Raw genomic sequence first — 24,767 nt, 5'->3', positions numbered from 1 at the left:
AAAATGAGTTTCTCATGAATGTTTAATTGTTCCTCACATTTGACTAAGGAAAAGAATATTAACAAAAAGTAGCCTTCAAAACATAAGTCCAGAATGCCAGAGTGTTCTAACTATATCACTGGCGAAGTACAAGTTTAACTTATGTGCGGTAAATGATCTATTTTCCATAATGTTTGGAATATGATATTCTGGTGGCATAGGGAGAGATGACAGAACTGATTTTCCAAAGACTATATTCAGGTTGATTAAACTAAACTGAATGTATTTTCCCTCTGACAATATCAAGATTTTGTAGTGCTTCAGGTTGGAAATTATGAACATCTGTTAGCATGAAAGATATGTAGCAAAAAAAATTGAACAATAGAGATTGTTTACTTATTACAAAGTATTAGAGAGTTTGGAATCAATGCAGAAACTGAGTTGACTTGATCAGTTTGCATGACGGCCAATAGGTTCCTCCAAATGGGTCCTGTTACCACATGCAGTATCTCCACTCAGAACCTTCCAGTATGGTTGGTGCTGGAAATGATATCAAAGCATTCCTTCTAATTCACCTCTTTTATTTTGCAGATGAAGAACCTGAAGACTGGGAAATAGAGTGGCTGAAACTATACACTTTTTTAAAAACCAGGCAATAGCTCCACTCACTGTACCCTTCAGATGGAAAGATTGCAAGGGGCTCTTGCCAAGTCGTCCTGCACTGGTGAGGGTATGAATGAGCCAGGGTTGTGGAGGTAATGTTTTCTTCCATCTTCTGCAGTTTACAGGAAACAGGTTGTTCTTTGTTGCCACTGCCAAAGACACAAGAGGGGAAGTGAACTGTGACCCAGGCCGATTCTAGATATGCTCAGATCATTGTGGCAGTGCTAGTCCAGACAGTGCATAGGAGGCTGAAAGTAGGCTGGAGTGAGGGAGAGATTTGTGTTTTGGCTGTTGCCATGAACACCTCTGGGAGGGTATGCTGATGGTAGAATTTCCCCTCCTTTCAGTCTCAGAGGAACCTATCATATTTCAGAGATCAGGAGATGTGGGAAATGTTCAGAATTTGGATTTTTAAGGGTCTGTGTACAAGGAGACTGAATATTTCCAGTGGCTCCATATGGAGAAGAGGACTTCTTGAAGATGTGGCAAGCTGCAGCTGGGTAGGATTCACAGGATCCCGTGGGTGGGTGCTGAGCAGAGTTCCGGGGCTGGAACATCACTGCACTGTGCATCAGACCATGCCATGCTACCTCAGACCTGCTTGTGCCCAGCCTACCCCAACGATCAAAATATTTTGGAGTGTTCAGAGGTCATTAAAAGAGAGCTGAGTCAGGCAGGGAGTGGAGACTGAGGAAGATAAAAATGAAGTCTAGAATTGGACTATGTGTAGACTGAGTACTAACTTTCGGGATCCCTTATTTGCATTTGCCACAGGGTGCTGCAGACTGCAGTCCATATATTAGCAGATTTGAGAGAGCTGCAGGGGGGTGCTAACTGTTCATACACATCACGCATGTTGAAGGCGAGCTGAGAGAGGGCACAAGAGTAACCCATAAATGAATAACCCGCCAAGCAAACAAACAACCCCCCCCACCATCGCCACTTGAAATGGCCTCATTTTTAAAAACAACCACACACAAGTAAACAAAATATATTCTCCCTGTGCCGTTCTCTCTCAGGAGTTACAAGCAGCTAGAGGAGATAGGAAATAGATTGTGTTGGTAACAAAACAATTGCCCATGACATTTTTGGGAGGAATGGAGTATTAGCTGAGAAATGACACAGACAGCTGTGAGAAAACACATGCTTAATGTTTATGTTTATTTCATAAACTTATTTTTAATACCAGCAGATATTTTTAAAAATGACTGTGCCCTTCCTAAGCTCTGAAGTCACATCACTTAAGATTTATGGTAATTAGCAATCAGGACAATCATTGTCATCACTGTGGATGTTCTGACAGGTGGACAAATGATCTCAGAATCTGGAGCATGAGATATTTATGGTGCCTTTTCTACTCGGTCTATAAGGAGCTGTCCAACACCAGGTGCCTCACTAAGGTTGGATCCAGGGACCCTCTCTGAGAACAACCCTTTTACCTCTCTGTAGGTAATTTTCTGACCTGTCTTCTTTTTGAAGATCTTTGAAGTGACTGCTTTGATGTAGCAATGTTGGCATTATAACTATATTTGGATAGAGGCAAATGGGCTATAGAATTTTGGCTTTCCAGAAGTCAGCGATGGCATGGCTACTAAGACTAAGATGCTAAATGCATAGCTCTGACCTCTGTTAGACCAGCAGCATCCTAAACTCCTCTCCCCATCTTGCTGTGCTCACGTGCTGGCTAGTGTTCACAGGCACCACACACTGCCATGAGTATTTCTGGATTTTGATGTATCCCTGGCATGCGTGGCAGAGAAATAAAGCAAATAACATTACAATTTTTATGGCATTCATAAAATATATTGTATAATCACGTGAATAATGAATCAGCCTTTTGGAGATGTCAAAACTTGTCCTTTTACAAAGAAAATATGGCTTACTTAATTTTGGAAAAACAATTGAACTTTTAAAAAGAGGCTTGATGCTTTTAGGTTGTCACTCTGTAAGTAATATTAACAAGCTAGAAAGTATGTGCTGTTACAGAATAAGAACAAACAAAATTGTTTCATGCAAAAATCACAACATGTAGATGTAGCAGTTTTTCAACATACTCTTATTCCTATGAATAATTTTATTGCTAATCATTTTGTCTATCTTTGACTGAAATGACTGTTGGCATGTGACTACCAAGCATGTTCACAGCATCCCTCTCCTTCACGTGCCCAGAAGACCTAAATGCATCCGACATTGTGTTTTTGTTTTTTTTTTTTTTTTTTTTTTTTTTTTTTACTTATTGCTGTGTTCTTCCTTAGGTCAACAGATAAAACAAACAATGGGCTACAAAATCACAACTTAGAATCCCAAAGTAAATTTTTAAGTGGAATTAAGTGTTTTGTTTTTATTAGAAAAAGTAGTACATATGTATGGCATCATCTAAAGACAAAGTGTATGATGAAGAAAGTTGACTTCTCTACACAAGCACAGCCTACAAATAAAGCAATTTGGAGGCTCTCATTCCAGATGTATATGTATGTAAGTATGTATGTATATATATGTATCTAAGTAGACATTTAGGGGTGCCTTTGTGGTTCAGTCAGTTGAGCCTCTGACTCTTGATATCAGTTCATGTCATAATCCCAGAGTCATGGGATTGAGCCCTGTATTGGGCTCTGAGGTGGGTGTGGAGCCTGCTCAAGATTCTCTCTCTCTCTCTCTCTCTCTCTCTCCCTCCCTCTGCCCCTCTCCCTCCCTTGTGCATGCTCTCTAAAATAAAAAAATAAAAAAGAAGACTCTGAGGCCTTTAAAAAAATACACATTTATATATAGATACATATATACATACATATGAAAAATATTTATATATATTTGTATATGTATATAAATTTTTAAAAATAGGATCAGCCTGTAACCTACTTTAAAAAATGTTTATTATTGACATATAGTTGGCAGAATGTTATATTAGTTTCAGGTGTACAACATAATGATTCGACAATTCTATACATTATACAGTGCCCACCAATGGTGAGCATAGTGAACATAGATAATTCTCCCTGTCAATACATACAGATCTACCATATCCTTTCAATCATGGCCATGCAAGAGTAGTTTTGAGAGGAGGCCACTGAGGCAGGCAGGGGCCAGTTCCAGAGCCTGGTGGTTAGTCTGGATTTTACCCTAGGAGCAGTGAGAAGCCATTGGAGGAATGTAATCTGAGGAGTGACATGATCAAACCTACATTCCAAAGACCACTGTGGCTGCGGTGCAAAGAATAGATGAGATGGAAAGGGGCAAGAACAGATCTGGGAAGGCTCAAGACTATTGCTAGTTTCACTGTGGGGATGATGGTTCCTTAAACCAGGGAGATGGCGTGGAGGAGGAGAGAAGTGGATGGATTCAAGATCCGTTTACAAGGCGGAGTAGGAACAATCTGACTCTTGATTGATCATGGGTTTGAGGAAGAGGCGGGTGTGGAGAATGTCTTGGAGGCGGGCATGGTGGGCTAAATTTAGGGAGTTCTGTTTGCTGAGCGAGGGAGTATTGGCAGATCACACTGGAGGAGGCAGTAAATCATGAGTTCATTTTGACTGTCAAATTTGTGGTGCCTGTGGAACATCCAAGTGAAAATTCACGAATCTAGAGTACAGAGAAGTGGCTGAGTACAGTAGTCCCCTGTTATCCACAGGGTGTATGTTCCAAGACCAACAGTGGATGTCTGAGACCATGGATAGGACCAAAGTCTATACTATGTTTTTTTCCCATACATACATACTTATGATAAAGTTTAATTTATTTAGGCACAAGAGATTAACAACAGTCACTAATAATAAAATAGAAGAATGATAACAATAGACTGTGATGAAAGTTATATGAATGTGATCTCTCTCTCTCAAAATATCTCACCTTTCTTCTTGTGATGCTGTGACATGATAAAAGACCCATGTAAGGACGTGAAGTTAGGGGAATGACGTAGGCATGTGACATAGTGTCGGCTCGTATTGACCTTCTGACATATTGTGATGACTTGAAAATCATCTGCTTCTGGACTTCAGCAAAAGAGGGTAACAAACTGAAAAATGAAACCAGGAAGAAGGGGGGGGGTCTGTGTTAGGCAGAATGGGCACTGGATACTAAGGAAGTAGACACCCCCAGCAGAGACACTAGATGAGAGGAGAAGGCTTAGGCCAGAGAAACTCTAGAATTTAAAGGCTAGTGGAGGCCTCTGTAGGCAGCTGAGAAGGAGCCAGGGCATGGAGAAAACGTGTAGACAGGAAGCTCCCTGTGGTTATGGGCCAGGTTTGGTTTGGGTCACTTTTTTGTTTCTAGGGATCTCCACAACTCCTGGAAATATGTAAATATTTTTTAAAAGTTTATTTCTTTATTTTGAGAGAGGAAGTGTGCACATATGTGTGAGTGGGGGAGGGACAGAAAGAGAGGGAGAGAGAACCCCAAGCAGACCCCACACTGTCAGTGTGGTGCCTGATGTAGGGGCTTGATCTCATCAACCGCAAGATCATGACCTGAGCTGAAATCAAGAGTGGGGTGCTGAATCAACTGAGCCACCCAGAGGCCCCAATATATCAATATTTTTAATGAATAAATGAGTGGAACCATGGTGTCTTGCATGCCAAAGACAGAAAGGTGTGGCAGGAAATACACGTACTGAAAAGTGGTCCTGAATTTAGTGTGTGGGAGTTATTAGCAGCTTTAGCAGGGGCAGCTTAAGTGGAGAGTTGTGATATAGACAGATCCGAGCAGATTCTCTCACTACCAACATAGCCACCACTGCTTTTTCACATCCTCACCAATGTTAGGTGTCACCAATCCTGCTGACTTGAAAGGCAGAAATATTTTAGCATCATTTCTCTAGCAAAATCTTAGCAACATTTTTTCTAAGGCTTTGAGCATTTGGGGGGGGTTGTCTTTTGGGGGGAGTCAATTGCTTATTTATTTATTTTTTAACTTTTTTTAATTTTAATTTTATTTTTTTTTAATTTTTAAAAATTTTTAAATTTTTTTATTTTTATTTTTTTTTCAATATATGAAATTTATTGTCAAATTGGTTTCCATACAACACCCAGTGCTCATCCCAAAAGGTGCCCTCCTCAATACCCATCACCCACTCTCCCCTCCCTCCCACCCCCCATCAACCCTTAACTTCTTTTTTTTTTAAATGTTTATTTTGAGAAAGAGTGCATAAGAAGGGGGAGAGACAAAGAGAGGGAGAGAATCCCAAGCTGTCAGCATAGAGCCCAACCTGGGGCTTGATCCCAGGAACCCCAAATCATGACCTGAGCTGAAATCAAGAGTTAAGGCTTAAACGACTGACCCATCCATACCCCACCCCACTTGTTTATATATTTTGTTTGTTTTTTCTATCCAGGTGTTTCCTTTTCCCCCTTCTTTAAGTTTAAAGAGCTTTATATCTATTAAGGAGTTTAACACTTGGTCATCCAGAGGACAAACAGTTCCTCCTCTGTATTTGTCTATCCAGTTTTTTTATGATATCTGTTGTGAAAATACCTTAGTTCCTCACTGTATTTACTTCTCTCACTTTTGAAATAAGTGCAAGAGGCATTCACATAATTCAAAAATTAAAGAAAATGAAAAAAAATGAAAAGAAAATAAAGGAAACGAAGTTGTGGAGTGAAAAATCTTCCTATTCCAGGGCTCTTCCCCCCCACCCCGCATTCAGTTCCTGTACTCTGCAGCTGTGACAGGAGCTTCTGTTATTAGTGCCTTATTGTGTATTTTGTGTGTATTGTGTATATTGTGTATTATTGTGTATTTTTCCAGAGTTTATTTTTGAGTATAGAAACAAATGCATATGTAGATGTCTGTCCTTTCTTATTTTATATACAAAAGGTAGAAAATTATACACACTATTCTGGGTCTTTTTTTTTTAAAAAAAATTAGCATTACATTTTGGGAGTTCTTTCCCTACTTACACCTAGAAACTATCACTCTACTGAAGTGGTTGTGTCCTAATTAAGAAAGGCTCTCCATATTTTAAAAGTAGAAAAGTAATTTCTCGTGTTTCTTATATTTTGATAGTTTTAATTCTTACATTTGTATATTAACGTCTGAAAATTATTTTCATGAGGTTTCATCTGAACATTGCTTCTGTTTCTGTTTCCAAAAAGAGATTCAATTGTCCTAGCAGGTGCTTATTGAATACTCCATCTTTTCCCCACTGATTTGAAATGCCATCTTACTCTATAATAAATTCTTATAAATGCCTATGTCTGTTTCCAAAATCTCTATTCTGTTTCAGTGATTGATTTGTTTGGGCTGCAACAGCATAGCACTGTTCTAATTTCTCCAGTATTGGGGCATGTTTTATTAACTGGGAATGTAAAGATCCTCTCTTCTGAACTCCTCTACAAAATTTCCTCATTGCTTTCTAATGTTTTCTTATTTGGGGGAACTTTATAACTAATTAGTCAAATTAAAACCTTGTTGAAAGATTGGTGTTGCATTAAATTTATAGATAAAATGTGGGAAAGTGACATTTCTAAATGTTGGCATTTGGAGCATATAATGTCTATTGATTAAGTTCTTCTATGATTTTCAGTCAAGTTTTGTAATTTCTCTTTTTTCTCTATAGAGTCTTTTATATTTTATAAGCAACTTTTTGGTATTTTAGGCATTTTGTGTTGTTATTAAGTAGGACATCTCCCTCTCACATTATATTACCTGTTATTTGTGGATTAAAGTTTGCCACTGATTTTTTTTTATTATTTTTAAGTTTATTTAGTTATTTTGTGTGTGTGTGTGTGTCTGTGTGTGTGTGTGTGTGTGAGAGAGAGAGAGAGAGAGAGAGAGAGAGAGAATCCCAAGCAGGATCTGCACCATCAGCAAGAGCCCAATGTGGGGCTCAAACTCACAAACCATGAGATCATGACCCGAGTTGAGATCAAGAGTAGGACACTTAACTGACTGCATCATCCAGGTACCCTTTGCCACTGATTTTTATAAATTCATCTATTTTTATTTGTTTTAGCTTTTAGTATGGAAAATTCCAAACATGCACCGAACTAAAGGCAACATACAACACATTTTTGTGCTCCCCCCACCCAGAGCCAATAGCCTTCCTCTGTCAGCCAACCCCTGTGCATGTGTAGCATGCATATGCTCTCCACCAACTCCAACTTATTTGGAAGCAACTACCAGACATCACATTTCACTATACATTTCTTAAAAAAAAATTTTTTTTAATGTTTATTGTTTTTGAGAGACAGAGAGATACAGAGAGCAAGCAGGGAAGGGGCAGAAAGAGAGGGAGACACAGAATGGGAAGCAGGCTCCAGGCTCCGCACTGTCAGCACAGAGCCTGAGGTGGGGCTCCAACTCACCTACCACTAGATCATGACCTGAGCCGTAGCCAGCCGCCCAACCGACTGAGCAACCTAGGTGCCCCTCAGTATACATTTCTAAAATATATAGACTCTTTTTAAAAAAGAAGTATAGCTATAATACCATTATTGTACCTAAATAATATGAACAACAATCCCTTAACATCATTAACTATCTAATATTTCCATTTCCCTATTGTCTTTAAATTATTCTTAAAGTTTGTTTGAATCAGGATACAAATCAGTTCCAGCACGCTAATTATTTGATATGTCTTATAAGTGTCTTTTAACCTATGGGTTTACCCCCATCCATTTTTTTTTGTTTGTTGATGAACTCAAGTCTTTTGTTGCGCATATTCTGATTTTTTTTTTTTTCTGTTTGAATTCAGTGGTGTCATTTACTATGTTCCTTTGTTGCCTGTATTCCTTCCCGTGCTATCATTGGGTATCTTGAGTCATTTGGTGGATCTCAGCTCATTCCTGTGGATTTCCAGGAAGGGCTTCTGGGAACACATGCCCTAAGCTCTTCCTGCATGTCCAAAACAGCTTATGTTTGAAGGTCAGTACAGTTGATGTAAAATTCTTGGTGGTTGTGGGGCTCTTCTGTTCTGAGGCTGACAGATACCCTATTGTCTCCCCCTCTTTCCTGCCCAGTTGCTAATACCACATGGATCTTGTGGCCCTAATTGTCCTTGACTGCTCCTGCTTTAGGTTTCTGGGAATTTAGTATTGTCTCGTTTTGTTCTAGATATTATCTGTGGCTTTTTGGTTTTGTGATTCTATTTTCTGGGTTTTTTTTTTTTTTATGGTGGGGCAGGGGGTGGATTCAGGGAGATTAAAAAACTCCATAATTATCTTTTAACAACTTGCCAAAATGTATGACTTTAAAAGGTCTTTCAGCCCTCATGGATTTTTCTAGGTGGAAAAACCACACCATCTGTTTTTTATTTTGTATTCCCAAGAGTTTTTTCTTTATCTCATATTGTTCCTCTGATGGTCTTGTTTTGTCTCCCCAAACTCTCAAATCTCACTGGTGTCCAATCTGGAATAGTTGAGAAGTTTTGTCCTTTTTTGCTTTAATTCAGTGTTGGTGGGAGTCAAGTGTTTTGGTGACTCAGATATCTTATGTTTGTATTTCTAAAATTAAAATCTAGGTTTGTAAGTTTTGGAAAATAGAGTGGTCCCCATCAATAATTAGATGAATGACTGTCTGGCTTCCTGGTGGGCTTTTTTCTCCTCTCTCTGCTCTGCAGTGGCTAGAAGCTTCTGGAGTCCGCTGACTCTCCCTCAGTCATGGTGGGCTGTGAGAGCAGTTCCACAGCTGGGTTTCCTTCGGGATGAACCAGCTGGGAACAGACTAGCAGGAGAGTCCCTCATGAATGAAATGGGTAATTAGAAGAGCCCATTTAAACATAATTATTGATGGCATTTACAATGCTTGCTTACTATTGCTCAGTTTTGACTCAACAGTTATTTCTCTAGTATCACCTTTTTTTCTCTCTCTCTCTCCCCAACAATTCAGAAGGAATAGTCATGTGAATGACATATTGGGAGTCATCTTGAATCTGTTCCCACCCACACACACATGACAATTTATAAATGTGGCCACTATAAAAGGCAAATTATTTAAAAGTCCAAGTACTTTCATAATTAAATATCACAAATGATGCATGATACACCTCAGAATTGATATTGACATGCTAGGAGTCTCAAAGTGACAACATCTTGGGTGAAAATCAATGATTTCATATATCACAATGAATTTCATAAAACACATTTTATTTATTTATTTATTTATTTATTTATTTATTTATTTATGTTTATTTATTTTGAGACAGAGAGAGCATGCATAAGTGAGAGAGAGGGGAGAGAGAGAGAGAAGGAGAGAGAGACAATCCCAAGCTGACTCCATGCTGTCAATGCAGAGCCCAACGTGGGACTCAGTCTCATGAACCATGAGGTCATGACTTGAGCTGAATCCAAGAGTTAGTCGCTTAATTGACTGAGCCATCCAAGTGCCCCCATACCCCATAATTTATATTTTGTGTCTTAATGACATAAATGCCATAAATTCAACAACCTTTGAGATTTTGCTGTTGAACTTGGGTCTAGTCAACAATTAATCAACAGTTGTTCCTTTATAACCTATATATATGGTTCCTATATAACCAAACTCAGTAGTTGGTTTTCTTTGAGTTTGAGTCAACTGGATAATCACTAAGTCTTCTTCTTTATTCATACTATGTACACAAAGCTGAACTATGAAAAAAACATCTTCAAATGCCTCATTTAATGACTTTTGTGGTGAGGAACTTTTAAGGATAGAGCTCATTTTAAACGAATATGTTACAATTGTTGGTAGTGAAGTTTGTTCACTGTTCAAATAAGAAAGTCTTGGTTAAGACTATTGGCTATGAAAATTCTCTCAGCTGTAACGTGGTATTATATCCTCAAATTAGGATCCAGATTATTTCAAGTATTTAGATGTTATGGTAGAATTAGGATCTAAAAATATCTTATCATATGTTCTCAAAGTAAACCAGGAAATTATTTCACAGGCAAAGTGGTCCTTCCAGGTAACAAACCATTATTCAGGTGTTACATGAGAAGGACACATTTTGACCATTATCTCTTCCTCTCCAGTGTTTCAAATGCCCCTTCTCTGGGAAAGCCAGATGAAATGAGGACATTTTATTTGCCTTTAAAGCAGACAGCATGCCAAGTGTCGTTAAAGATGGCTCTGCTCCTGAATCATTAAAGGGCAATAGAGAAGCTGCAATGAAATATGCTGTTTTTTGACATTCCGTAACATTGCCCTTCACTGCAGCTGCCAAAAGTGAACAGCTGCTTCTTCCAATCCCCTGCCATTTCCTAGCTTTGCTGAAAGAGGTCAGCTCTGTTTTCTCATTACCCATCTTTCCATCGGCTGGACATCTGGATTCACAGTCCTCTTATATTCTAGTTCAATATTTTCTTTACTTCAAAAATGACATGGTGGACAGATCAGATAGCCTATGGCAACAAGCGTCTTCAGTTTGGCCCCAGTGACTCAGCCCCAGCGATTTAACCCAAGAAACCCAGCCCGAGTGATACAAGAATCATTGTACTTTTCCACTGAGCTGAGACAGAGGAGTGTTCTTTAGGACACAGAGAGGGAAGGGAAGCGAGGGAACAGGGGTTTGCCATTTGTTCCTGCTTCCCCCAACTTGACAAATGTAATACACCTAAAGATGAAGAATAAATAGAGGGATCCCCTTTCAATCATAGCAAATCTGATATTGTATAGCAGTTAGATTTCAACTCAGAGGGGTTTTAACTCCATCCATTGCCTCTGTAAACATAAGTAAATACATGTAAGATTAAAAACTCCCTTTTAGATAATTTGAGTTAAAGAACAGGAATATAATACCCAACAGGGCATCAAATGCCTTCATAAAGCCAATCTTGAGGTGTTGCCCATGAACCTGCTTAAACTATGGTGGCCCAAAGCCAGGCCCACTGGTTGGGGATAGAAGCTTCTACAGGGGTAGAGGTGAGCGATCCTAGGCCAGAGGAGGGTCTGGAAGTGGACTCAGGCCATCCTGGGATGGACTTTCAATTCAGCCACAGACCACTGCTGGAAAGGTCTTAATGCTCCCAAGTATTGTTTCCTCCCGTCTGGATTGTACTTGGAATTCTACCACTGGAGGGTCATTCTTTTGGATTAGGCTAACACCTCATTAAGCTGACAGTCAGATTTTCCTCCTAAAGGAATGCTTTTATGGGGAGGAGGATTCGGAAACAGGATTGAGAAGTACTTAATTCAGATGAAGGTGAGGTGGGATAGGGGGAAAGGGATGATGAAGAGGAAGGAGAATGGGTACCACGGAATGGGAAACACATACCAAATATGAACACTTATAGGACTATAAATAAGCCCCTTTTGTCATCAGTTTGCTTATGAGTAGCCTTGGTGAGGACCCAAAATAAGATTCACCTGAACAATTGTGTAAGAAATTGTGATTGTAATCCACATATGGTTCTAAGAGTTATTGGGTACAAAGAGGATAACCACACGCCTCAGATATTCTGGAATGATTCAACATCTTGATTTTTCTGGCTAGATATCTCTGTCACCACTGACATATCTCAGAAACACTGCTGTTTTAGTTTCTGAATATGTTCTAGACCTTGGTACTGACAGTGTGGTCCGTGGACCTGCAGCATAGGCGTCATCTAGAAGCTTGTTAGCAATATAGAATCTCAGGTCCCACCCCAGACCTAATTAATGCAAATGAACAAGATCCCCAGTTTGTGAATCACTGTTCTGGAGCACCTCTTATAATCAGCCTTACAAAACGTATTTGTCAAAGCAGGACCAAGTGACCTCTATAGAGAGAACCGGAGGAGGTCGTATTTTCTCATTACCAGAGCTGAACTCCTCCTTGACACGACCCTGAGTGGGATCTGGCTAATGTCATTCATTTAGTGTACATCTGGCCTCGCTGGCAAAAAGGATTAAGAGCTTGAAAAGGGAAACATCACAATATGTCTGCTACCAGGACTCTTTAGTCCTCGGATAAAGATATTTCACTCTAAATCCCGGAGCAATACCAAATACTTGCTTAATTTGTTATTTTGTTGTTGTTCATAAGCAGAAAAATGACTGAGCCCACATGGCAGCTGGAAGGTCCCATGCGCCATTCTAGTTCAAGAATGACTCACAGCCTCTGCAGCCTCGTCAGCAGATCTAGGAACTGACTCTTCCATAGGCTCTCATGATGATATTGATAATATTAGGTAAGAACCATTAGAGCCCCAATGTAATATGTTATAGAACCTTTGATTTAATATGAAATGAAGAACCTATAAAAACATACAAGGAATTCGTTGTTCTTATGAAACCACATACCTTGTACCTCTTAGATCATGTAGTAACTCAATCCTTATTGTTTATTATTAAAAAACTGGAAAAAGAAAGATTGATTCAGTAAGTTATATTGTGGTCAATATCACTAACAATATGTCAAAAAATTCTATCCCTCCTTTTAAGAAGCCGCTATTTTTTAAATGGAAAAAATGCCTAGGAGACCTTTCCTTTGTGAAGAGAAAAGAATTTAAAGGCAGCTGTGCATGACATGAGGGTTTTGCCCCCATGTAGATCTACTAGTGGTGTTTAGATACTAAAGTTGGTAAAAATCCTTAAGATGAAGACATTCTCACCGATGTGAGGAAGACATGAGTCAAGGGACTTTGTCACTTGAGCCAGGACATCCTGTGGGTAAAGTGGCCATATGAGTTGCCCTGGACAGCCCAGATTTATGTCTGCTATCCCAGTGTAATAATTACTAGACCTGCCTTTTCTTTTCCCTCCACTTGGTTTGGACCTTAAATTAGCAGATTTATAAAATTGCCAACTTTGTAGGTTGTAAAAGTCACTATGTGGTCATTTATACATGGTTTATAAAATAAAAACCTTGCTCACTATTGTGGTCTATGTGGCCCTTCATGAGTTGACCCCTCTGACTATTTCACTCCAATTTCCAACACTGTGTTCCAGCTCTACTGAACTATTGGGTTCTCAGAATATGACATATTTTATTTCTCTTTGGCTTTGTAAAGGGTTGTCTTTGTATACTTCCCTCTCTGCTGAAGGGAATTAATTTGCCCCACAATTTGCTCAGTCGATTCTCTTTTCTTCCAGACTTTTCTCATATTAGCCCTTAGAGAAGCCTTACTCAGAAATCGCCATTGTTTGGTGCTTTTATAGCACTTTGGGGGCAGTTGTGGAGTACAGATGGATTGTGTCATCAAGCCCAGAATGCCTAACACATGGTGGGCGCTCAGTGAAAGTTTGTGCAAGGGATAGAGGGAAGGAAGGAGGAAAAAGGAAGGAAGAAAATAAGGAAGAAAGGAAAGGAGGAAGGAAGGAAGGAAGGAAGGAAGGAAGGAAGGAAAGGAGGAAGGGAGGGAGGAAAGAAGGGAGGGAGGGGGAAGGGAGGGAGGAAGAGGGTGAAGGAAGGGAGAAGGGAAGGAAGGGGGGAAAGAGGGAAGGAAGGGAGAAAGGAAGGGAGGGAGAAGGAAAAGAAAGGAACAAAGGAGGATGGAAGGAAGAAAACAGGCATCATTGTAGAGTTCAATAGCTGCTAAAAAGGAAAACTGAATTTTGGGAGTGACTTTTTTGTGAGACTGTGAGATTTCTTTTAAATTTTGTGTCCATATATATTTTCCCCTGGTCTTTTCCTCATTGTTGCTTGTAATAAACCTTCAAGAAAAACCCAGAATGTCTCGTGTACCTCTGAAGAGACAGGATAGGTGGGGAAAAGCAATGAGATTGCTTATTTTGCAGTGCTACAGGGAGAAGACTGGTCAGAAGGAATAGGCGAAGACCATTTTAAGAGAGGATCAAAATACCCAATTCCTACAGCCGGCACATAACATAAAAAGCACAGCAGGGTGCTAGCTTGGGCCAAAGAAGTATCTGGGAGGTGTCTGCACTGTCATGTATACTGTCAGGTGGTTAAACCTCAAAGTAATAGCCATAGCTATTATAATACTGTTTACATAAGGACAAAAATGAGTACAAGGGGCTTCTTATTCCATGAGGATCTCATTAAAAGATGTATGCTCATAAAGAGAAGGTCTGAAGATGTTAGTGCATTTGGCTAAATATGTTTCTTCACTTCCTCAGGCAGTGTTTCTAACATATGGTCCAAGGACTACCTGTACCACAGTCCCCTGGACTTGCTCAAAGGCAGATTCTTGGGCTTTTCTTCAGACCCACTGAACCAGAGTCTCTGGGAGCAGCCATGGATTCCAGACTTGCCACAGACCTACCAGCGAGGCCCCCATATTCATTACCGAGTGAGAACCACTGCCCAAGGAGGTTTCCTCATCATCTTTGACCTTGGACAGGAGCAAGCTTCTTAGGACAGTCAACAGTTTCATGTGATGATTGATTTATAAAGCTAAGATACCCCACATGGTTGCCTGAGCCTCCCTGGGGAACTCAGGCAGGGGGGCAAACCTCACCTTCAAACATGCTTCTTTTCTTTTTCTTTCTTTCTTTCTTTCTTTCTTTCTTTCTTTCTTTCTTTCTTTCTTTCTTTCTTTCTTTCAGACTGGTCCTAAAAGATTCTCCTCCGTGTTACTGATAGGGATGGCTGCAAACCACTAGAAAATTTTCCTGTGTTTCTTTGCAGCAGAGGTTGGGATAAGACTGCAGCCTGACATCTTCTCAAAATTTCCTGCATCAAGGAGACAGGCATCTGATTTTCCAGCTGGCTTATTTTGGCTAGGTTATGAACTTCCATAACAAGCTCTGCCAGGCTTCTGAAAATCTGTGGAAGGTTAGTTTTGTGAGTCTTTGCACTTAGTAGCCAGAAGACAAATCCAAGTTAGGACAAGGGGAAGTTGGGGTCTCCTCAGAAAAAGGAAACATTGACATTTTCAGTGCCACCAGTAGAGAATACCGTGCAGTGCAATGATAAGCCCACTATTTTAAGAATCCCTCTGCTTTCCAGCTGCCCCTCAATGTCACATACATGTTATTGCAATGTGTAGGGTTTTTGAAACTATTCTTATTTTAAAATAACGTTTCCTACTATTTGTAATAATTTCTCATGAATTCCCTAAATCCACAATTACTTGCAACTTTCAAGAGTCCGCATAAAAGATTATATTACCAGCTTGTTTGGGAGCAGATGTACCTTTTCCACAGGATCTCCATGCTACTCAGGAATAAATTATTCAGGGGGCACCTGGGTGGCTCAGTTGAACATCTGGCTTCAGCTCAGGTCATGATCTCCCAGTTCGTGAGTTCGAGCCCCACATCGGGCTCTGTGCTGACAGCTCTGAGCCTGGAGCCTGCTTCAGATTCTGTGTCTCCCTCTCTCTATGCCCCTCCCCCACTTGCACTCTGTCTGTCTCTCTCCCTTTTTAAAAAATAAACATTAGAAAAAAACTTTAAAAAAAGAATAAATTGTTCAGAATGATGATTTCTGTATTATTTAAGTTGTCTATATAATGCTACTCTTAAATTAATACTTCTCAATTTGCTTAATGTCTTGCATTGTCCAGATTTTTGAATATAGATGCTGTGCTTGAATCCATATCTGTCTGGTTCTTAAAATTACATCTGATTAGTTCAAACAGAACACGACAAAGAAAGTTTATTTTGGGGTTGGGAATTATAGAGTCTGGATTGGTTGCTTAGATTGCTCAAATAAATTAATTAGTCAAATTTCCCTTTACTTTGTTTTGTATACTGTCCTTCAAAGACCACAGATAGTAAACACAATGTATTTGTAAGTGTGAATAATCCTTTTGAACATGGAGGATTGGAACAAAAGCATCATTAAGACAAATAGGATGTTGAAGGCATTTTTCTTGTTGCTACTATAAGCCAGAGAGGAATCACCTGACCACGAAGCATCATCTAACATTAAAGTTTATATTCTGGTGTTGATAGTCACTTGAAGGAATGTTAAATTAACTATTTCAAGGGAGAGGTTAATCAAGTTGAATTTGATCCAGTAGAGGGCACTATATCTCTGTCCTTATGTATATATTTATGTGTATATTATATACTATTAAATATGCCCTATATTACAACAAAATATACTAATGCAAGACAGTATAGAGCATATACATATGTTTAAAATTTCTTTAAGAATTTATCTTCTCTCTCTAAAGCACGAGAGATCACTTATATATGAAAATATGGCTTGTAGATGAAACACACATATAAAGCATTTAAATGTAAGACACGTACTGTATTGTATATTTACCAATCCATATCAGTGCACTTGTGGACTAAGAAAAATAAGGGTTTTTCTTTTCTTTTCCCTTTTCTTTTGGCAACATTATTCTTCTTTATTCTGGCTTTCTTTTGAGCAACATTGTTGTTTGCTGCATTTCCCCCCACCCCCACTCTCCGCAGGGAGATTCCTGTTAATTTCTTGAACATGACTTCGATAGCTAAAATCCCAGAATAAAGAATGCTGATTTTAAGGTGTTCCCGCCCAGTTGTGCCTGACCAAAAACACCGAACTGGAGAGGACCAGGAAGGTCAGCTCGCTGCGCAGGGGCGGGAGGTTCCTGGCGACGTGCAGCCCAGCTCCTCTCTGGGGGAGCCCGTCTGTGCGCAGTGCGGTGAAACCTGCTGGCGGAGGTCCTGCTTCGGTTTCCCCATGTACGCCGTTTATTTCAAAGGGCCCCCTGGAAAACATCCGTAATGAGACGTTGCGGCGGGAAGAACACTTCTCGCCCTTGCTCACGCTCATTGTCTTCATGATTCTCGCTTACGGCGCCTCTTTTACAATCATTCATGTTCAAATGCGCCGGCTGAAGAGCAAGTTGAAGCAACCAGAGTATTAACCCGCAAAGCAGTTAGAGCTGAGAACTTCGGCTTTGAAACGCAACGCAGAGCAACGAGGCTTTGCAGCGCAGGGCTAACCGAGCTGCAGTGACTACCCAGGGGAAACATCCTTTCTTTCCAATTAACCTGGAACAGGCATTGCAGTCCTGGAACAGAACATTAGGGCTTCTGGAGAATGGGATTTCGTTATTGAATTCTTCTGAATTTCAGCCCAGTTGCAAAGCAAATGTGTCTTTGTCTCTATGTAAGGAGAACTGGCTTCTTGATTTTTCTGCAAGACTTTCCTAATTCCTATTGGGGCAGCTCCTGGGGGAGACAGGGCTTTAAACCATGCCACTTTCGGAAAGTGTAAAGGATAAAAGAAAATGTTGGATGTCATTCGTCTCAATAACATGTTTAGAAATACATCATGTTCCCAGAGTTTAGTGTGGGGAAAGCAGGGAAGAAGGATGAAAGATGCAGGATGGCCTCCACGAGATCCCAGGGATTCCAGAAGGTTTGCACAAAGTGTAATTTCCACATCCCTGATCCCCCTGTAAAATAAGTGGTTCTTCATTTCTTCTTACTTTATCAGGACTAAAGCTTTACTTAGCTACTAATATATTTTTAACAGCTGACATCATTAATAGTCACTTAAATACAGAGGCTCTGAGCAAATAAATATTTACTGAATGAGTGAATCCTCATAATACCAGAACTAAAGAAATCAGGTAGTTTCTCACCTCTTTGCCTTGTTGAAACTGTTTCTGCTGCCTTGAATGTCCTTCATCAGGGAAGTTAAATTCTATTTATCTTGCTGCACTGCACTTTTAAAAGTTTTTTTTTTTTTTTTTAAATGACAACCGAGTGTTGGCAAGGGTGTGGTGAAAAGGGCACTCTGTCCACTACTCACCAGAATGTACCTGGTTTTACCTCTCTAAAAACAATCAGTATGCAGGAGCTTTGGTGGCTCCCTCAGTTAAGCCTCCCACTTCTGCCCAGGTCATGCTCTCGGGGTTCATAAGTTGGAGCCCCGCATCAGGCTGTCTGCTGTCAGTGCAGAACCCACTTCAGATCCTCTGTCTCCCTCTCTCTCTGCCCCTCCCCTACTCATGCTCTCTCTCTCTCAAAAATAAGTAGAAACATAAAAAATAACCAATCAGTATGACCCAGGAATTTCCCTTCAATGAACTTATCATAATAAGCAACAGGAGCAAGGATTTAGGTACCAGCAAGTTGATTGAAATGTTATTTTTTATAATGGATCTTGGCTGGGGTAGATCTAGTCTAGTGATGGAGCTTGAGCTTGGTAGGTAAGCCCTGTGCTGACAATTAACATCTGGTTAAATGGAAACTGAGACATTTTCTGAAGAAGCCATGGGGATGGAATTAAAGAAAATTATTATGAAAATTTTCAGATACACACAACAATAGAGTAACAACAAAATTCCATATACCTATTCCCCAGGTTCAACAAGAGTCAAAAACTTTCAACATTTGTTTCTATCCCTTCATTTTCTTTTTTTAAAAACATGTTTATTTATTTATTTTTGAGAGAGAGAGAGAGAGAGAGAGACAGAGAGAGAGAGAATGAGCTGGGGAGGGGCAGAGAGAGAGAGAGGGAGACATAGAATCTGAAGCAGGCTCCAGGCTCAGCACTGTCAGCACAGAGCCCGATGGGGGGCTCAAACTCACAAACTGTGAGATTATGACCTGAGCAGAAGTTGAAGGCTTAACCAACTGAGCCACCCAGGCACCCCTTACCCCTTCATTTTCTTTGATGAAATATCTTCAAGCAAATCCCATTTATCACGCCATTCATCCCTACATACTTCAGTGTGCATCTCTAAAAAAATATTCACTTTTTTAATATTCATAATGCCACTGTCACCCCTAACAAAATTAATATTTTCTTGGTACCATTTAATACTCTTAATGAAAAAAAAAGAATTATTTGGGAGACAGGGGTCAGGATCCAAACAAGTTCCCTCTGTTACATTTGGTTGTCTGGGGATGGGAGTTTGAATGGTATTTTCATTTGGGGTTCAGACATATGCAGACTTTTCAGCTAAACAAGGTGGGTGGAGGGCAATGGAAATGAAGTTGAGGGGAAAGATGGCAAACTCAGAGAGAGAACTCAGAGAGAGAACCTGGTGGTGTGTGGTTTTCATGGGGATAGAAGAGTCTACCCCTCTCATGTGAAATGCTTGCTTGTTTACTCTGTCATAGTTTGGGCCTTCAGCAGATGAGAAGGAGAGCATTGTTTGTTTTTTTTTTTTGGCTTGTTTCACAAGAGACTATGAAGTGGTGGCACCAATAAGACCTACACTGTCCTTGGAGGGAGCATGGTGAAGACTCAGGTGGGGCAGTCAAAGCTGGCGGTATGACAAAGCTTAGAGAGGGCAGAGCCCAGGAAGCAGGTGAGGTTGGTGGGTTGGTTTGAGAAAATCTTTATTGTTCTTCACTCTGGAAGGGTGATTTCAGTAGATACAGAATTCTAGGTTGGTGGGTTTTGCTTTCTTCTTTCAACACTTTATTTACTTATTTGTTTGAGAGACAGAATGAGAGAGCTCTTGCACTAGTGTGCAGGAGGAGAAAGAGAGAGAGAGAGAGAGAGAGAGAGAGAGAGAGAGAATCTTAAATAGGCTCCATGCTAAGCATGGAGCCTGATGCAGGGCTCAATTCCATTACCCTGGGATCATGACCTGAGCCAAAATCAAGAGTTGGGCCCTCAACCAATTGAGCCACCCAGGCACCCCTCTTCCAATACTTCAAATGTTTTACTCCACTCTCTGTGCAGTTTCTGAAGAAAAGTATAATTTCATTCTTATCTTTGTTCTTCTCTAAGGAAGCTGTTTTTCCCTCTGGCTTCTTTCAAGATTTTCCCTGTCTTTGGTTTTCTGCAGTTTGAATATGATACACCCATCTGTAGATTTGTTGGTAATTACCATGCTAGGTGCCTTCTGTTCTTTTTGGGTCTGTGGTTTGATGTATCTCATTAATTTTAGAAAATTGGCAATCGTTATTACTTCAAATAGTTCTGTCCCTTTCTTTCTTCTCCTTCTTGTATGTCCATTCCATGTATGTTACAACTTTTGTGATTGTCCCACAATTCTTAGATACTCTGTTCTCTCTCTGTTTTTTTCTTTCTGTGCATTTCAGTTTTGGAAGTTTCTACTGACATGTTTTCAACCTCACTGACTCTTGCTTGTGTTATCCACGGATGAGCCCAATAAGGTCAAAGGTCAACTGTATAGTATTAACTATAGTCACCATGTTATACGTTAGATCCTTAATTTATTCATCCAATAGCTGAAAGTTTATACCCTTTTATCTCTTCCTGTTTCCCCCACCACCCTGCCCCTGGCAACTACTTTTCCATTCTGTTTCTATAGGTTTGACTTTTTTTTAATTGCACATATAGGTAAAATCATGTGGTATTTGTCTTTATCTCACTGGCTTATTTCATTTAGCATAATGCCCTCAAGATCCATCCATGGTGGCAAATGGAAGAATTTGCTTCTTTCTCATGGCTGAATAATATTCCATTGTATACACACATACATATATACAATATTCCATTGTGTGTGCTTGTACACACACACACCACATCTTTACCTGTTAATGCATCGATGAACACTTCAGTTGTTCCCATATCTTAGCTATTGTGAATAATGCTGGAATGAACATGGGGGTGTAGGTATCTCTAGATATTCTGTTTTCATTAAATTTCATTATATATATATATATATATATATATATGTACACATATACACATATATAGTTGCTGAATCATAGTCAATTTTTTTTAATGTTTATTTATTTTTTAGAGAGAGCAAGAGACAGAGTATGAGCAGGGGAAGGGGCAGAGAGAGAGAGACAGGGGGGAGACACAGAATCTGAAGCAGACTCCAGGCTCTGAGCTGTTAGCACAGAGCCTGATGTGGGGCTTGAACCCACAGATTACAAGATCATGACCTGAGCCGAAGTTGGATGCTTAACCGACTGAGCCACTCAGGCACCCCTTTAGTCAATTATTTTTAAAGTGTTCCTGCCAGGCTCCAACAGTGGCTTATTCTCCCAATAAGTTGTGATTCTTTGTATTTAGCTGTTTCTCCAGTCAGTTTTTGGGCAGTAGTTTTCCCTGTGACCTCAGTTGTTTGATAGATATAAGAAAATTAGTTGATTTTCATTTTGTTCAGCTTTGTTGTTGTTATTGTTGTTGTGAGGGTGGGAATGATGATTTCTGAACCCTTGGACTACATTCGACTAGCAAGGCCAGGGGATTTGACATGAGCCTGGGTGGCTCAGTCAGTTAAGTGTCCAAATTTGGTTCGGGTCATGATCTCACGGCTTGTCAGTTCGGGATTTGCATCAGGCTCTCTGCTGTCAGCCCAGAGCCTGCTTCAGATCCTATGTTTCCCTTTCTCTCTGGCCCTCCCCCACTAGTGCTCTCTCTCTCTCTCTCTCAAAAATAAATAAACATAAAAATAATAGGGATTTTAATATCAAGTTTATGAAACTGTCAGGGTAAAAGCATATTTTAGCAAGTAATAAAAAAGGCTTCTTAGGCATGTTGCATTTTGATAAACCTCAGAATTTCCTCCCCATTGTTTAATGGGGCAACAAATACTTATAAAATGCTGAAAATCATGCATACATTTGATGTAGATCATACACACTTAAAGTTTTTCGGCACTGACCAAATTTTGACTAAGCAAATTATAAATTTAAATGTACAATCAAGATTCTGCTCTGTAGCTTTAAATGAACCAAATCACAAAAAAATATTTCTGGGATATTTCAAATATTTCAGTTTGTGGATTAAAGTCTGAGTATTGTTTTATTTTTTAAAATTTATTTATTTATTTATTTATTTTGACAGAGAGAGAGAGAGAAAGAGAGTCAGAGAAAGAAAGAGGAGAGAGAGAGAAAGAGAGAATCCCAAGCAGGCTCTACACTGCCAGCATAGAGCCCAATGTGGAGGTCAAACTTCCAAGCCATGAGATCATGACCTAAGCCAAAGTTGGATACTTAACTGATTGAGCCACCCAGGTGCCCCAAAGTCTGAGTATTCTTAAATCACTTGTAAAATTATCTGTGGTAGTCCTGGAATAATCTATTTAGTAGTTTAAAATACTAGTTTTACACAGTACCTTAGACAAGCAGTTCTTTTTTTTTTTCAAATATGGAATTTTTCTTAAAAATATTATAATTTCCTTTGTGAGGGTCTCTTAGCAAACTCTCTTAGTTTTGTTTATTTGAAAAATATCTTTATATCACTCTGTCTCCTTGAAAGACAGTTCAACTGCATAAATTTTTCCACGTTTGCACTCTGTAGTTTAGGTTAACTCATTGGAGAGATTTTCCAGTGTATTCTATCATACATTAGTTTATCTTTCATTTTGGGTAAAATTTCTTTTAGCTGCTTTGAAGGTCTTTCCTTTATCTTTGGTGTCCTTACTTTTATGACAATGTGATTAAAGTGTCCATTCCTTTTTATTTATCATGCTTGATATTATTTAATTATAGATCCGAGGCTTGGAAGCTTTCAACAGTTATGTGAAATTCTGTCATAATATTTGTGAATATCAGTTTTCCATGTGGTATCACTCTATTATCTCTTCTTGAATTTCAATTAGATGTAAGGTAGACCTTATCATATTATCCTCCATGTTTCTTAATCTCTGCATTATATTTTTCATCTCTTAGCCTTCCTAGAATGCATTCTGGAAGTGGTTCTTCGAACCTGTCCAGTTCTGTGGTTCTATTTTCAATTGTGTATATATTTTTGTATGTTGTCCCTCAGTTTTATATTTCAAATTGTTCTGTTGCATTCTTTCTTAAGTCTTTTAGTTGTTTTAAGATCTTATATTCTTTGCTCATATTTTTGAACTTTAATTTCATTTCTTGTTAGGTATTAAACATACATTACATATCAAACTAATTTTCTATTCACAAGTATTAGTGGTTCTGAGTTTACTCTCTCCTTTTCTTTCTTCTGGCTCTTACTGATAGTGCTTATTCTGCATGTATACTTTTGATACATGGCTTAGAGCTATGAATTCATTTCCGTGGAATTTTATCTTTGGAAATTCTTTGAGGCCTACAGTGAAGTTACATTTCTTCATAGAGAATTTGCATTTATTTCTGCTAGTTCCTGGAGCACTAATTATCCTAGATTACAATACATTAAATTATCCATTTGAAGCTTTTTTAGACTGCACAGGTGGTATGAACTTAGTTCCCAAACCTATGTAAGGATCATCTTGTTGTTACAAAATTTTTTTTTTTAATGTTTAATTTAGAAAGAGTACGAGCTGGGGAGGGGCAGAGAGAAAGGGGGACAGGGTATCTGAAGCAGGCTCTGTGATGACAGCAGAGACCCCAATGTGGGGCTCAAACTTACCAACTGTGAGATCATGACCTGAGCTGAAGATGGAGGCTTAACCAACTGAGCCACCCAAGCGCCTCTGTTGTTACAAATTCTTTTTTTTTAAATATGAAATTTATTGTCAAATTGGTTTCCATACAACACCCAGTGCTCATCCCAACAGGTTAGAGATGGCGGGTTAGGAGGACGCTGGGCTCACCTTGTCTTGCTGATCACTTAGATTCCACCCACACCTGCTTAAATAACCCAGAAAACCGCCAGAAGACTAGCAGAACGGACTCTCTGGAGCCAAGTATAGACAAGAGGCCCATGGAAGAGAGTAGGAAGGGCAGAGAGGCTGTTGTTACAAACTCTTAAGGCAACTTATTTTGCCTTCCATTTAGTATAAGAGTGAAGAGAAGAAAGTTTCCAGCTAAAGGTTTATTTCTTCTTCACTCTTGCAGTGAAACTCTAGGCCTTTGGGAGTCCTAGCATTTTGTAGAGATTTTTCTCTTTTCTTTTTTCTTTTCTTTTCTTTTCTTTTTTTCTTTTCTTTTCTTTTCTTTTCTTTTCTTTTCTTTTCTTTTCTTTTCTTTCCTCTTTCCTTTTTTTCTTGTCTCCTAGAAGTCCCTTTTATTTAAAAAAAAATTTTTATTAAATAAAATTTGTTGTCAAATTGGTTTCCATAAAACACCCAGTGCTCATCCCAATAAGTGCCCTTCTCAATGCCCATCACCCACTTTCCCCTCTCCCTCCACCCCCCGCCACCTACCCTCAGTTTGTTCTCAGTATTTAAGAGTTTCTTATGGTTTGTCTCCCTCTCTCTCTCTAACTTTCTTTTCCCCCTTCTCCTCCATAGTCTTGTGTCAAGTTTCTCAGGATCTACATATGAGTGAAAACATATGGTATCCGTCTTTCTCTTCCTGACTTATTTCACTTAGCCTAATACCCTCCAGTTCCATCCATGTTGCTGCAAATGACCAGATTTCATTCTTTCTCATTGCCAAGTAGCATTCCATAGTATATATAAACCACATCTTCTTTATCCATTCATCAGTTGATGGACATTTAAACTCTTTCCATAATTTGGCTATTGTTGAAAGTGCTGCTATAAACATTG

The 24,767-nt window shown here is 39.4% G+C and overlaps 1 protein-coding gene across 1 annotated transcript in view; it reads right to left on the bottom strand.

Annotated features, from left to right (window-relative positions):
* Positions 1-539: 539 nt before the first annotated feature.
* The window catches only part of F13A1 (coagulation factor XIII A chain), a 245,345-nt gene continuing 221,117 nt past the window's right edge, over positions 540-24,767 (bottom strand). Inside the window, exon 15 of the mRNA XM_019419828.2 lies at positions 540-791. Coding sequence (XP_019275373.1) covers positions 560-791 — 232 coding nt within the window. The 3' untranslated portion in view covers positions 540-559. The remainder of the gene's footprint in view (positions 792-24,767) is intronic.

The sequence above is a fragment of the Panthera pardus genome, unplaced genomic scaffold, assembly GCF_024362965.1.
Source record: "Panthera pardus isolate Hobbes unplaced genomic scaffold, ASM2436296v1 HiC_scaffold_17, whole genome shotgun sequence".
NCBI classification, from domain to species: Eukaryota; Metazoa; Chordata; class Mammalia; order Carnivora; family Felidae; genus Panthera; species Panthera pardus.
The sequence above is the reverse complement of the archived record's forward strand: the minus strand, read 5'-3'. Positions and strand labels throughout refer to the sequence as shown.